This window comes from Chaetura pelagica, unplaced genomic scaffold, assembly GCF_000747805.2.
Source record: "Chaetura pelagica isolate M959 unplaced genomic scaffold, ChaPel_1.0 scaffold211, whole genome shotgun sequence".
Taxonomy (NCBI): domain Eukaryota; kingdom Metazoa; phylum Chordata; class Aves; order Apodiformes; family Apodidae; genus Chaetura; species Chaetura pelagica.
In genome coordinates, this window is record NW_009952157.1 from 7,333 (window position 1) to 23,658 (window position 16,326).

At 39.7% G+C, this 16,326-nt stretch overlaps 1 protein-coding gene across 1 annotated transcript; it reads right to left on the reverse strand.

Annotated features, from left to right (window-relative positions):
• Positions 1-4,870: 4,870 nt before the first annotated feature.
• On the reverse strand, positions 4,871-15,832 carry RAD51AP1 (RAD51 associated protein 1). Its single transcript, XM_010007176.1, has 9 exons — positions 15,807-15,832; positions 15,688-15,737; positions 13,108-13,246; positions 12,191-12,300; positions 11,796-11,870; positions 10,975-11,124; positions 6,884-7,039; positions 5,140-5,286; positions 4,871-4,998 (listed from the first exon to the last, which is right to left on the reverse strand). The coding sequence occupies exons 1-9, from the start codon at positions 15,830-15,832 to the stop codon at positions 4,871-4,873; spliced, it is 981 nt and encodes a 326-aa protein (XP_010005478.1).
• Between the last annotated feature and the right edge of the window lie 494 nt (positions 15,833-16,326).

A 16,326-nucleotide genomic window follows, 5' to 3' on the forward strand; every position in this document is an offset into this window, starting at 1 on the left:
GAGGAAATGGCATTTAGGCATTATTGTTCCTATTAAAGTAACAATGGGAAAAGGTTTGTTTCCCGTATTGAATCCCACAGCTCTGAATAAGCATTACTTTACACCTTTATGATTTATTTACACCAAAGATACAGGATTTCCCATTGACAGAATATCTAAGAATAACCAATACAGACCAGGAAAATGAAGGCTGGGTTTCAGCCCTCAGCCCTTTTGAACCTTAGAACAAACTATTCACAAGCTGGGAGTTTCTCAATCAAAAGTAAATTCATGGGTTTTTTTTTCAGAAATACTGAAAGTTGAAATAGTGATTTTTGCCTCATGATCCTAACATGATTAATAATGTAGGAAGAGCAAACAGACAACCAATCTGCAAGCAAAAATTTAGTGAAGCTATTAATGTTTTGCAAAGGCGTGGATTGAGACGGATGGTAGCAGCATGTTTATTTGACTAAATACTTAGTGGTAGCTAATGGTTTTTCATATTTCATAGCAATATGAAACATCATCCTCTGCACCTGCCATATCATGTAAGAGAATGCTAAATAATGATTGCTCACTTAGAAGTGCTGGTGAGTTAAGTTGCATTAATTTCTGAGCTGCACAATTTTTATATTCTTCCATTGCTGCTTCTCAGACGTGTTACCAGAAGCAGGAGGGTAAGACAGAGAAACACAGAAGAAAAAGTCAGACTGATAAAAATGCCCTAAGGCAACAACCATGAGTTGGCTAACATTTTGAGGAATAGGAATATGGGAGATTCAAACAATGTGACACAGTGTCAACATAACAAGCTTTCATTCTCTTGAAGGCAACAAGATGCCTTCCAGAGGCATCTAGAGAGACTGGAGCATTGGGCAATCACTAACGGCATGAAACTTAACACGAACAAATACCAGATTCTGCATCTGTGATGGACTAATGCTGGGCACAAATATAAATTGGTACAGCACCCTGCAGAGGAACCTGCGAGTGCTGGTTGACAGCAGGGTCAACAGTTGCATTCTATTTAGAGGTGGTGTGGCCTCACCTCAAGCACTGTACAGTTCTAGGCCTCACCGTTTAAGGATATTCAGGTCCTTGAACGCATCCAGAAGAGAGCAACAAAGCTGGTGAGAGGGCTGGAATGCATGTCCTATGACTAGCAGCCAAGGGTTTATCTCGTTTGAAGAAAATGGGGCTGAGGAGTGACCTCATTTCTCTCTACAGCTTCCTCAGGAGGGGTAGAGGAAGGTGCTGGTCTCTTCTCTCTGGTATTTAGCAGCAGGACATGTGGGAATGGCTCAGAGCTTCACCAGGGGTGGTTCAGAAGCATTTCTTTACCAAGAAACATGGTCAACCACTGGAACAGACTTCCTAGAGGTGGTCGATGTCTCGTGTCTGTCAGCATTCCAGAGGCATTTGGACAATGCCCATAACATGCTTAAAAATTGAGTCAGCCCTGAAGTGGTCAGGCAGTTGGACTACATGATCACTGTAGGCCTCTTCCAACTGAAGAAGCCAGTTGAGTTCTGTTCTATTCATTCTGATGCTTGGAGGTTCCAAATATGTCTGTTCAAATACCCTGTGCCCAACTAAATCATGACAGCCAATTCGTGCTCCTGCCCTATACCCTATTTGGAAATTAATCCTTTAAATAATGCTCTGCATTTATTATGAGGAATCTCAACTCTACAGTGAAAATCTCAATGCATTAAAGGTACTGCTAAACCAGCTCTTTGGAGTTGCTGTGGCGAAGCATCGATATTAATTTGCAAGCTGTCATGCATGGATAAAGACACGTGCAATGCCCAGTCAGTCACCATTGTCTAAAAGAGCCACTCTGTGACTCAGAGGGTGAAGAGGTGCTGTCGGTGTCCCCAGACAGCAGCACTTAACTTTGTAGGTTTCTGCTGATGTTTGCCTGGCAACTTCCTCCTCTATTTTTGTGGCATAATCAGTACGCAGAGAATAGGAAGTGAGAGATGCACCGATGACATTAAATGTCTGGAGGTACATAAATCTGCTTTATGAATATTCAAAGAAATTTTACACTGCTATGTGCCTATGTTTTAGCCATTTTCACCTCTTGGTTTCAACTCTTGACCTATGTATCAGTCTTAGAGCACAGTGTCTTCAGGCTGGTGGGAATCTGAATGCTTTTGTGATGCATCCCTGTTCTATATTACAAACCTACATGCCCATTGGTACAGCAAACAAACTGTTCACACAGCTGTGCAAAGGCAGCTTTCAACTATTGTGAAGTTAATTCTTTAAAAATCTTTTTCTTTTTTATTCATACCTCAAAAACCAGCAAGTGTGTGAAAACTAAACTCTGACATATAAACTGGTACAGTGTCTCAGTGTCTTATTGCTTCACAAATCAAAATAATAATGCATTTTACATCATACCATTGTGCAACTATTGGACAATTCTATGTGGTGTTTAAAATTTAGAGCAATGAGGAAACAGTAAATGTTCTTTGTAAGTAAAAAAAAAAACAGTTTCCCAAGTTTGAAAGCAGCTGGAATAACACAGACCTCTCTTTTACTGTTACTAATTGAAAAAAAAAAAATTGGCTGCTTTTGACCATGTTCTTTAATAACCTAAGACACAAAAGTAATGTTCTATAAAAATAATCTGCACCTACCTGCTATACCTTTTATTCAGGTGAAGTACAGAGTAACTTTGAAATATGCAATCCAGAACACTTACTAATTCCCTTTCAAAGACCTTACTGGTTTTTCATTCGTTCGTTTGTTTGTTTGTTTTATTGCCTATGTGGAATTTTCACTCAGAAAAAAAAAGTAGAGAAAAACTGGAAAATCTTCATAAACTGGAAACCCATACGAACTTAAGGAGGGATTCAAACACAAGTGAAAGACTGAAAAATTACATCGTTTTTGAAAGAGGAACACAAATCTCAAATGCATGTTTTGTGAAGAACAAGAATAATGGGATGAGAGGGGGGGAAAAAAGGGAGTTACTAAATCTTCCAGCTCCAGGAAGCTGGAAGCACCATGTTAAGAAAATACTTTGCATTGTTACATAATAAGAACCCTGTAGCAAGAAAATGCACAACCGCAGGAAATCTGTACTTATCCCTGAAAAAATTGTAAAAGCAAAACACATCATGACAGTTTAGTATCAACAGAGACCTGGTGTCTGCAATGCAATGAAGGACCATACAGTTGTTCACTAATGCTTCTAGTGGAAAGTAAAGAACTGAAGTAGTGACTCCTGAAGCGGGGCAATGGATGAGGATTCTGCAACAAACCACGCCAGGGCTCAAGGTTCTCTGTGCTTCCCACTTTGCTCCAGCTGCATTGCCACTGTACAACTCAGAAAGGGGCTACTTAAGGCAGCACAAAGACAGGGAACCAAGAGGAATAACACAACTTACGTATTAGTTATTAGTTGTCACAAACATTACTGTTGGATACCTACCTTTCTTCCTGTGGGTGCTTCTGCTTTACTCTTGCTTGGAAGCAGTTTCAAGCTCATCAATGAAAACTTCTGTTTTTTTGGTGTGCCATTTTAGCAAGCTAAGAGAACTCTTGAATGAACCAGGCAAGCACAAGACACAACAGGCATGTTCCTTTCTCCTGAACTCATTTAGCCCTGCTCAATGGACCACGCTCCACTTAGGGCTACATGATTTTGTGCCAGGTGTCAAGACATCTAAAATGTGGATGATGTGAGGTTTTATGTCATGATGCCCACGTTCCCTGCTTCTGAGAAATGGATATTGATCCACAGATTTCTTCTCATTCCTTCCATAGGGCAATACGCACACTGGTTTTAATAAAGATGCTTTTATTAGTATGTTTTTTAAATAACGTAAGTACTGTATATTTTAGAAGTTTTTTGGCTTACCATTGTTTCAGTTTAGGCAGCACCATGCTTTTGTCTGTGTAATTACTCTGATATAGGGCTATATATTCCTTTGCTAGTGCAATTCACTCAGTCACGACCAGATCCCTTATGAAATACAGGGCCAAACACATCTGCTGTGTCATCTGACATAGTGAACATGCTTAGGCAGGAAATTATTTACACTGTGGACTAACAAGTTTGAAAGCTTAGTCCTGTTATTTAGTAGCTATCATTTCAATACTTTACAAATACCTCTAACTATGTATGGTATTATAGTCTTCAACATAGACCAAGGAGCGCAAAGCAAACTCCTCACTGCCTGAGTCTGGCTAATGCTCTTGACTTCCAATAAGATTATGCACATACAGAAATATTTGCAGGACTGTAGCCAAAATTTAAAAGTTATTTTCAAATTTAATTAAGTCAATTAATATGGTAAATGGTACTATACAAAATATTTTAGTATTTTTTTTAAATACAGCATCCTAAAAAACATTTCTTATATCTTTAATACATAAAAACTTATTAAAATTGACATGGTAAGACATGCAAACATTAACAGCTTTTGAAAGAGTGGTGACAAACTTCCCAAGGGGGAAGAGAGTGATACATTCACTGTTACAAGAAAAAAATTTCCAACTGTTACTTTCCCTTGTGTTAAGAATAGATTTGAGATATCAAATTCTCTAATTGACATAGTGCTGTCTAGACTATTTTAATGCCAGGAGTTTAGATTATCAGAGAATTCCAACTATTACAAACCCACATGTCCGAGTATAATACATAACAAAGCTGGTGAATCAGATGTCACCTTGACTAAATAATATTATGATTTAGTAGCACTTAAGGATGCCCATGTTGCAGAATAAAAACTTGTGATAGTATTAGCTATGTACATAAAAAACAGTCCTTTAAGATGGACAATGCCACAAAGCTTTATCTGCCCACCGTCCATTTACAAGCAAAACACTTTCTGAAGTCTTCTCCTTCGTGTGGCGTGTTGTCACTGACCACTTAGCTGCTGGTAGCACTGGGATGCAGTGGTTTGACTCTTGCTAGTCTGGAGAGGCCAAGTCTCAGACACTGAGTAGGTGACTTAACAGAACCATACTTCATAGAGTTATTACTGCTACCTGATGCAGCTGAAAATAATTGTACAACAAAAAGCAGGTGTAAGAAGTGTAGAGGGAAAAAAAAATAATAATGTAACTGTTGTCTTTTTATAGTTTTCACAGCATAAACAAAAAAAAAGTATTCTAAAAACATAGCAATCTTCTATTTACCTGGTGGTGTCCATTTAGGCCTCTTGACTGTTACAGGACTTGATGTATGTAAAGGCCTCCCAACTGGTTCTGAAGAACCGGACATAATCTTTTGTGTTGGCTCAGATTTTTGTTCCATTATCCAGGAAGGAGAAACTACAGGTGATACTTAATTGGAAAATAAAAGTGACCTTAGAAAGAGAGTCTTTAGCAGAGACATCATCACACTGCATTGTACAGCACGAGCTCTCTGAATTGAGTGAAATAATGAGCATGCTTCTAGATTGTCACATTTTTTTAAAGAGTATATACCTATCAGTCCTGTTATACTCTGGAATTTCAATCCTGATTTGAAAATAAGTAGTGTAATAATTTCTTTTGTAAGACCTGCTAGATACCAAATTTCTAAGAGGGAAGAAGCTTCTGTCAGTTACACAAAGCAAACCATTACTTGTCATAAGTAAACCTAATTTTAGACTAAATTACATAGTGTATACTCAGGCCTGATATTAAAACACTGTCCTGGTTTGAGTCAGGATGAAGACAATTTTCCTTTTACTGATTTTTTTTTTTCCTTCAGCGAGCTCTCTTTTAACTAGCAGCAAGTTTTACAGCTAGTGGGCTGATAACACTGGAATGTTTATGTGATTGCCAGGACTTGGAGGTGACTTTGCTGCACTGTTGAATCTGCACCCTCAGAGGCTACCAAAGAAGAGTTGTATCTGCAACCCTCCCATAGGGAGGAGTGGACTAGATGTACAGCAAAATTGACTAAAGTATTCAGTTCCATATATGTACATAAACTTGGTGTAAGATCATGGAAGTCAACTTCCTTCCTGCTTCTTCTTCCCTTCACTTCTGTCCATGGCCAGCATCCAGAGAGGACTCCATCCATCCATCACTGTTGATCCCCAGGCCCGTGCATTCCGGACCCTTGCAACTACCCTCAGCTCCTGTCTGCTCTGCTGCTCTCTCTGGCAGCTCTGGAACATTTTGGAGCTCAGGAGAGTGTTGTGGGAATCGCTGGGGGTTTTGGACATTCCTGAACATACTTGTATATAATTGTACATATTTTCATTAGTATTTAATTAAAGCTGTCTAGTTTAGACTTCAATCTATGAAGTCTCTCTCCTTCATTTTCTCTCTGCTTCCTTGCCTGGGCAGGAGGGGGAGGTGATTGAGAGTATTTTTGTTACTGGTTTAATTGCCAATCTCTGAGTCAAACCACGACAAACACATTATCGAGCCAGACACAAGATTAACACCATGATGAGAATTTTCTTACTTTTCTTACTTACTTTAAAATAAATAGGGTTAGCAACATAGTGAACAATTAACTCTGAGGGGCATGCAGATCTAATGGTTTTTGCCAAGTTGTTTGTAGAACTAGGATTTTTTAGCTATCCTTGAATTAAAAATCAATACATGCAACTGCAACAGGAGGCTCCAAGTTTTAAACGTATTTTTTTAAATCCTCAGATAATTCATTGTTATTTAACCTTTTCATAAAAGCTAGAAATAAAATTAAATTAAATAAACTGTCTATTCAGTTTTGTCTACTTTTGTTGTAAAGGATGTTAATTTAACATAAGACATATTTTTGTTTCAGAACTTTTTTTTCTGCTCTTCTCCTTTTACTCTGGATATAGTCATTTTCAACATAACCCTGTGCAATGTATTGGTCAAATTTATCTATTCCTTCAGTGAAAATAAAAGTAACTTTTATTATAAAGAAATCTATTTAAAATGCATAGTACAAACTTACCTGTAGTGTTAATCTTAGATTTGGGATTTTTCTTCTCTCTTTCAGATGGCATCTTTTGTTTGGTTTTCTTTTTATTTCCTTTGGCTTTCTTTTTTTCCATAGCAAAGTCTTCATCATCACCTTCACTATAATTTGAATCTTCTTCTGACTCCTTACCTACAGCAAAGAAAAAGGATGTAATCTCTTTACAGGAAATACAATTTGCTATTATTCTAGAGCCTTCTAATCACATTCTGGACATAAAGAAACAGGGTATCTTAAGGATATGGTAAAACAAATTTGCATATATTTATATGCTGATCTGAACAAGAATTAGCCTCCAATATTTACAGAATTCTTGCTCTGTACTTTAATATGGAATGCCCTGGTATAAATCATAGAATCATAGAATCTTAGGGGCTGGAAGGGACCTCGAGAGATCATCTAGTCCAACCCCCCTGCCAGAGCAGGGTCACCTAGAGTACATCACACAGGAACTCATCCAGGTGGGTTTTGAATGTCTCCAGTGAGGGAGACTCCACAACCTCCCTGGGCAGTCTGTTCCAGTGCTCTGTCACTCTCACAGTAAAAAAATTTTTTCGGATATTCACCTTGAACTTCCTATGCTCCAATTTACACCCATTACCCCTTGTCCTATCACTGGTCATCACCGAGAAAAGCCTAACTCTGTCCCCCTGACACTCACCCCTTACATATTTGTAAACATTGATGAGATCACCCCTCAGTCTCCTTTTCTCCAAGCTAAAGAGACCCAGCTCCCTCAGCCTTTCCTCATAAGGGAGATGTTCCACTCCCCTAATCATCTTCGTAGCTCTGCGCTGGACTCTCTCGAGCAGTTCCCTGTCCTTTTTGAACTGAGGGGCCCAGAACTGGACACAATACTCCAGATGTGGCCTCACCAATGCAGAATAGAGGGGGAGGAGAACCTCTCTTGACCTACTAACCACACCCTTTCTAATGCACCCCAGGATGCCATTGGCCTTCTTGGCCACAAGGGCACATTGCTGGCTCATGGTCATCCTCCTGTCTACCAGGACCCCCAGGTCTCTTTCACCTACACTACTCTCCAGCAGTTCAGCCCCCAACCTGTACTGGGACATGGTGTTGTTCTTCCCCAAATGTAAAACTCTGCACTTCCCCTTGTTGAATTTCATCATGTTTCTCCCCGCCCAACTCTCCAACCTATCTAAGTCTCTCTGAATGGCAGCACAGCCTTCTGGTGTGTCAGCCACTCCTCCCAGCTTAGTGTCATCAGCAAACTTGCTGAGGGTACATTCTATACCCTCATCCAGGTCGTTGATGAAGATGTTGAACAACACCGGTCCCAGCACCGACCCTTGTGGGACTCCACTAGTAACACACCTCCAACCAGATTCTACCCCATTGACTACAACTCTCTGACTCCTTCCTTTCAACCAGTTCCTAATCCACCTCACTTCCTGGTCACCAAACCCATACCTGATCAACTTATCCACAAGGATGCTGTGGGAGACGGTGTCAAATGCTTTACTGAAATCAAGATAAACCACATCTACCGCTCTACCATCATCTATCCACCTAGTAATTTCCTCATAGAAGGCTATGAGGTTAGTCAAACATGATTTACCCTTGATAAAACCATGCTGACTGCTCTTGATGACCCCCATGTCCTTGATGTGCCTGGAGATAGTCACAAGAACAAGTTGTTCCATCACCTTTCCAGGGATGGAGGTGAGGCTGACCGGTCTATAGTTACCCGGGTCCTCCTTCTTGCCCTTCTTGTAGACTGGAGTGACATTTGCTATCCTCCAGTCCTCAGGCACCTCACCTGTTGCCCATGATTTACTGAAGATGATGGAGAGTGGCCTAGCAATGACCTCCGCCAGCTCCCTCAGCACCCTTGGGTGCATTCCATCTGGACCCATTGATTTATGGATGTCCAGATTACTCAACTGATCCCTAACCCAATCCTCATCTACCATGTCAAACTCTTCCTCTATCTTGACTTCTTCTGGGGCTATATGAATCTGGGGCTCATAGGGAGACCCTGCAGGAGTGAAGACAGAGGCAAAGAAGGCATTCAGCACCTCTGCCTTCTTTATATCCTCTGTCACCAGGGCTCCCACCTCATTCCTCAATGGGCCAATATTGCCTCTATTGCTAGTTTTGCTAGCTATGTACTTGAAAAAGCCCTTTCTATTATCCTTAACCTGACTTGCAAGGTTAAGTTCCAAGGAGGCCTTAGCTTTCCTAATTGCCTCCCTACATCCTCTGACAACAGTCCTATATTCCTCCCAAGTGACCAGCCCCTCCTTCCATGATCTATAGATTTTCCTTTTCCACTTAAGTTTGCCCAGTAGTTCCTTCTTTAACCATGCAGGTCTCCTAGCACCCTTACTAGATTTCCTAACCATTGGGACACTCTGATCCTGTGCTTGCAAGAAGTGGTCCTTGAATGTTGACCAGCTATCTTGAGCTCCTTTATTTTCTAGCACCCTGTCCCATGGGATTTCCCTTAATAGATGATTGAGGAGACCAAAGTTTGCCCTGTGGAAGTCCAGGGTTCTGGTCCTGCTGGGTATTTTGTTCCTTCCACACAGGATATGTACTCATATAAAATCTGTTTTGTTGTGATTACATCAGCTCAGTTAAGATTTTATTAGCATTTAAATTCTATCACCATGCCTTACAAATTAGGTAGTTAATATTGTACAAACAAGGCAAACAAATAATTATCTTACTGTATTGCTTAATAATCTACCTGGTCTTCTGACATTTTTCAAAAAACAGGGTATCTTAAGGATATGGTAAAACAAATTTGCATATATTTATATGCTGATCTGAACAAGAATTAGCCTCCAATATTTACAGAATTCTTGCTCTGTACTTTAATATGGAATGCCCTGGTATAAATCATAGAATCATAGAATCTTAGGGGCTGGAAGGGACCTCGAGAGATCATCTAGTCCAACCCCCCTGCCAGAGCAGGGTCACCTAGAGTACATCACACAGGAACTCATCCAGGTGGGTTTTGAATGTCTCCAGTGAGGGAGACTCCACAACCTCCCTGGGCAGTCTGTTCCAGTGCTCTGTCACTCTCACAGTAAAAAAATTTTTTCGGATATTCACCTTGAACTTCCTATGCTCCAATTTACACCCATTACCCCTTGTCCTATCACTGGTCATCACCGAGAAAAGCCTAACTCTGTCCCCCTGACACTCACCCCTTACATATTTGTAAACATTGATGAGATCACCCCTCAGTCTCCTTTTCTCCAAGCTAAAGAGACCCAGCTCCCTCAGCCTTTCCTCATAAGGGAGATGTTCCACTCCCTTAATCATCTTCGTAGCTCTGCGCTGGACTCTCTCGAGCAGTTCCCTGTCCTTTTTGAACTGAGGGGCCCAGAAATGGCATACAATAATTATTTTAACAGCAGAATTACCAGAATCCCATGTGTGCAAGATGAGAAAGATGAAATTATTTGGCAACGCTTCTGATTTTTACATATTCTTAGTCATTACTATATAAAGTGGAAAAACACTGTTTCTAAGTTCAGTTGTAAGAAAGATTTTATAAATTTATTATTAAAAAACCCCCATACATTGGTAAATATGAAAAATAGTTCTCTATCAAACAGTAATATCTTAATTATATCCTTGATACTGTATTTCACTGAAAATTCTGGCTATGTATCTTTTTTTTTTTAAGCAGCTTAAAGCCAGTACTGAAAGCACTAATGCCTTACACTACTCCAGAGTCACTGTTCTCATGCAAACCCCAGACAACTGGAGAAGTTTACAGGGGGTCTTTAAAGAGAAGAAACTGTGCTGGACAAAGAGGGTAGAAGAAATTTGTTCTGACATACTGCAGCAAATGCAAAGAAGCAGTATATTTTTTTTCCACTTAGAGAATCTGTATGAATAATCTCTAGGGTTTAGATTTAGTGCCAAAGCACAATTGAGATGTCACTAGCATTAAAAGATAATGCTTGGTGAAGCAGGGAGAAGGAAGATACAGTAGAAGTAACAAGCATTTCACTGAAAATATAAACTAAATGTAAGGCATGACATTCAAAACACATCTAAGGAGAGGAGTTTTATTGAGAACTTACTGGGTACAGACTCTGGCTCAGAGTCAGTAGCATGCTCTCCATCATCACTGTCAACAGTCAGGAACTTCTGATGTGCTGGAACTTTAGATGCTGCTGTCCTTTGGCTACAGTAAGCCTTATATTCATCATCCTCCATAACCTGATTGAGACCTAGAAAACAGAAGGAGGTCTATATAATAAATTCACAGTAAATATATTCTCCTACTCAAAAAGAAGCAGGTATTTGAGTCCCCAGATTATTTTTTGGTGATTTTGAAGTATACTATACAGAAGCATATCATCAGCACTTGCTTTCATGAGATTCTCATTTTATTCTTTTAACTGACCAAACTGTACTTTCTGGTTATGATATTGGTAATATGATAATATATATATATAATATGATACCAATATTTATCTGCAATCAAGCTGAGGAAAAGACAAAAGACCAAAAGAAAACTGGAAAAATGAAACCATTTCCAGTCGCACAGCAATTGGTCATGTTTACGTGATGCTTGGGCATTATGGAGCCATTGAGGAGTGGAGGGTAAGTGTAACTTCTTGAAGAAGTAAATAAACTCAGCATCTCAAAACATCACATCTGTTGCTTTTTCCAACTCATTTTTCTCATCTCACTCAGCAATTCACAGGTTTTCCCATTTTAAGACTGGGACCAAATTTTTAACGGAAAATTGATGCATACTTCATTCTTCAGTCTTAAACAAACTCTTTTTCCACGTAAGTGAAAAACAGAAACTAATTAAAGCAAAGAAGAGATAAGGTACTTAAATGTATCTTGAAGCACTGTTTCTGAAAAAAAGAAGAATGTGAGAACAACTTACTTAAAAGTTCCCTGTCTACACTGCAGTTGGAAAAAGCAGGTCTCCCATGTACATCTTCTGATTCAATATTCTTTCCTGTTTTAGGATCCAGAAAACCAACAATATAAAGTATCACCATACAAAAATGAGATTATAAAAAGTTAACATATTAAGAAATAAAAATAGCTAACAATTTATTTGTCTCTAATCAAACTTTATGTTTGCAAGATCTTAAAAAAGTTTTCCACAAAAAATCCCATGAACATAAGAAGACAGGCACTATTTAAAAACTCCTATTTCCTTATGATGAAATCTTGAAATAAAACACAACTTTCAATCCATTTCACTGCAAAATATAGTAAGTCCTGTTCCAATTCACTACATATGAAGAGTGTCGCACTGAACTATAAAATAACCTTGCTCTTCTGAATTTTGCACCTCAAGGATATTTGCAGATTTTTCTTTGAGGGATAAGGCTAAGGCAACTTCTAAACCTCTTTGATAAAGTTTGTCATCCAAGGATATCCTGGAAAAAAAAAATAAATCAAACAAACATGCTAAATGATGAAACAATTACATGAGTGTTACAGATATATTTCTGACTCACTGAACTTAAAAAAATTCCAGTAGTTCTGAAGAGATTAATACTTCAATACATACTTTTAGCATATTACATTATTAATATTTCTGCCTGAAAAGATTTAAACAAAGTACACACTAATATTTAAAGTATGCTATACTTAAAAGTATTATGATTGCAAAACATTGTGTGTGTGTGTCTATAAATATGAACGAGCAATTAGCACAGAAAAAGATTATTACATTTGTTTGGAATACCACACTGAAATGTAATATTTGTGTGCAACTTTACCACCAAAATAATTAGATTTGTGTTTTCATTGGCACTGACTTTATATTTTCTATCAAGCTTTAAATATGTTCTTTTTTAAGGAGTCAAACTTGTCTGTATATTTCTCAGTCTTAGCAGTCCCTTGGTAACTCCGAATTGTTGGTTATTTTGCTCTGTAGATATATCAAGATAAGATTAGACACATAAACCTGTTTCTGCACCTCTGCAGGCCACTTGCTGGAGTTTCGTAACAAGGTAAGACATAGCTCACTACCAAACTCCAGCAAGTTTTCCTGTCACTGTGCATAAGTACATAATCCCTGATTTGCAACTATAGCAATAAAGCTGAAGATCTTTACCACACTGGTATGTTAGTTGTTTATTCTCAGCTGATTAAAGCTCTAGGGAAAAAAAAAGGCAAACCAAATACTTTTACTGAAATCCAGGTTTACACAGAACTGACCACATTTCAACAATTCTTACCTTTTAGTAGGTGTCTGCTTTTGTGAACTACTCAATTCAAGTGGCTTTTTTTGCTTCTCTTTTTTCTCCTTCTTTGGGTCCTTGAGCTCTGTTCTGGATTTTTTGCTTGAAGGTGCAGCTATATATGCAAAGTCTTCATCTGTTTGGGAAACAGCAACAACCTTTAATGCAGTTTCCTATACTCTTCCATATGTCCAAAAGAAGTAATTTGATTTAATTTCATCACACACTGAAAATACAACAAAGATAACCTTTTCTGAAATTAATTCCATTTTTAAAGAACGCAAATATACTATTCTTAAATGATTTTAAATGAAAATTTAACAAGATCTCTTTTGCATATCCTTTTATTCAAGAGGTAATTATTTCAATTTTTATTACTAATATAGCAATAAAACTTCAATGTCTAATGTGTTACCAGATTTTCAATAACTAGAAGTTTGCCTTTTGATATAGTCAAGAGCAATCAATGATAAAACTCTTCAAAGAGTTTTAGAGTTCTTGGTGTTTTGGGAATTGTTTCCCTATTTAAAAAAAAAGTGAGCTCCTCCCCTTTTTCTACCATCTTTATATTGCCTTTTCCAAATACAATGCATTTCTCCAATTTCCAAGGAAAATTAGAATCCATGAAAACTGCCTTTCTTCCAGCCGAAGATGCTGCATATCATAGTGCAAAATAAGGAAAAAAACATTATCTCCAGTTTTCTCTATATGATGGAGAACCTTAGATAAGATCACTGTTTCTGAAAATTTAGTTTTCTTTAATATTACAAATGATCTTGTACAAGCTAAGAAAAGTCATGTATCACATTTAAACCAAGTATTTGCGTTAATCCGTATGATTAACTTGAGACCTTCAAAATTATTTAATTTTGGCCTCCCCTTTCCAATAATTCAAACTGTTGCCTGGCTCCTGAAAATAGAATGGGAAAGAAAAAAACAAACCCACAAACATTAAAGCAACCAAATTCTGTAAGAACAATGTCATGCAGGATATGGAGAAGGCTGAGGTGCTCAATGACTTTTTTGCCTCAGTCTTCACTGGTAAGGGCTCTGGCCACACCACCCAGGTTGCAGAAGGCAAAGGCAGGGACTGGGGAAAGGAAGCAGGAGGAGAAAAGCAGGTTTAAGACTATCTAAAGCAGGTTAAAATTTACAAGTCTATAGGACCTGATGACATCCATCTGCAGCTCCTGAGGGAAAAGGTGGATAAAAATGTCATTTTTTGGCAAAAGCCACGTTCCATCATATTTAAAAAGTCATGGTAGTCTGGTGAAGTTCCCACTGACTGGAGAAGGGGAAACATAATTCCTATTTTAAAGAAGAAAAAAAAATAAAGATCCGAGGAACTACAGGCCAGTTGTTCTCACCTCTGTGCCAAGCAAGATCAGGGATCAGATCCTCCTGAAGGCTCTGTTAAGGCACATGGAAAAGGTGGAGGTGGTTAGTGGCAACCAGCATGGTTTCACAGAGGGCAAATCGTGCCAGACAAATGCAGTGGCCTTCTACAATGGGGTCACAGCATTGGTGGGCAAGGAGAGAGCAACTGACATCATCTACCTGGCCTAGAGCAAAACATTCAATACTGTCTCCTGCACCTGATTTGGGGCAATCCCAAGCACAAACACAGGTTGCGCTGAGAATGGATCAAGAACAGCCCCGAGGAAAATGACTTGGGGGTGTTGGCTGATGAGAAGCTCAAAAAGAGCTGGCAATGTACAACTCTGCAGCCCATAAAGCCAACAGTGTCCTGGGATGCATCAAGATCAGTGTGACCAACAGTCAAGGGAGGTGGTTCTGTTCCTCCACTCTGCTCTGGTGAGACTGTACCTGGAATAGTGTCCAGCTCTGGAGCCCTCAGAACAAGAGGGACATGGAGCTGTTGAAGGGAGTCCAGAGGAGGGCCATGAAGATGATCTAAGGGCTGAAGTACTTCTCCTATGCAGACAAGCTGAGAGAGTTGGGATTTTTTAGTCTGAAAAGAAGGCTTCGGGCAGATCTCATAGTGGCCTTTCAGTACCTGAGGGGACCTACAGGAAAGCTGGGGAGGGGGACTTTTTACAATGGCGCACAGCAAGAGGACAAGGGGTAATGGCTTTAAACTAGAAGAGTGTAGATTTATATTAGCTATTAGTAAGAAATTCTTAACTGTGAAGATGGTGAGACACTGGAACAGGCTGCCCAGGAAAGTTTCAGATACCTCCTCCTTAGAAGTGTTCAAGTCAAGGTTGAATGGGGTTTTGAGCAACCTGGTCTATTGGGAGGCGTCCCACTAGATGATCTCTAAGGTCCCTTCCAACCCTGTGATCATCAGGAGGACATGGAGCAACCAATTACCGCTGAAAACTGAGGCAGGGAAATAGATTTTCCCACAGCTAGGCACAATGTGTTCTGTTGTTATGCTCTGTCTTACAGCCATCATATTCTTGTTGAAGTACGATATTTAATAGTGTGCCCAGATGACTTCAGTGAAATCAGCAACAGCCTTCCCAGTGAAATAATTCACAAAAAAACCCCTCATGATATTTTGGGTTGTTCCAGTAGCATTTGACATTTTTGTACTAAGAATACCCCACTTACCATCCTCCTCTAAATCCCCAAATTGAGAATAATCAACAATTTTCTTGTTCCTGTGGGGGGAAAACAGACAAACAAAAAAAAAACCAAAGAAAAAGCACACAACACAACACAAAACATACAGCATTAATCCTTTCAGATCGAGCATCCTGACTTGCTAACACTTCATTTTGGTCTACGTTCTACAAAAAAATCCAACACATGTTCAAAACGTACGTATGGCCAGTGCTGCTATGCGCAGGGTTAGGAATAATAGTGCTGAGATTATTTATTTATTTATTTTTAATCTTAAACCAAGTGCATTTTGCTGGTCTCGTTGCGGGAACCCTGTGTTCCCCTCACCCACACACCGCCCCGGGACCAATTACTGATCCCCTGGGCCAATTAGGCACTTGACATGTGCCCTGCCCGCACCTCCCAGGCTGTTCCCGAGGGGGGGAGGGTGTGTTCTCTGAGGGGTGTTCTCCGACCCGGAGGGGACAGGGGCACGGCTTCCCGGCTCTCCGTCGGCCCGGGCTGCAGCAGGAAGGGCCGCGGGCCGGGGAGCGCCGTGCGCGGGGCAGGCGGCAGCCCCACATGGAAGCAGGGGAGCGGCCGGGCCCTCCTCAAGCCCCGCGCTACCACAGGGCCGCGGGAGGAGCT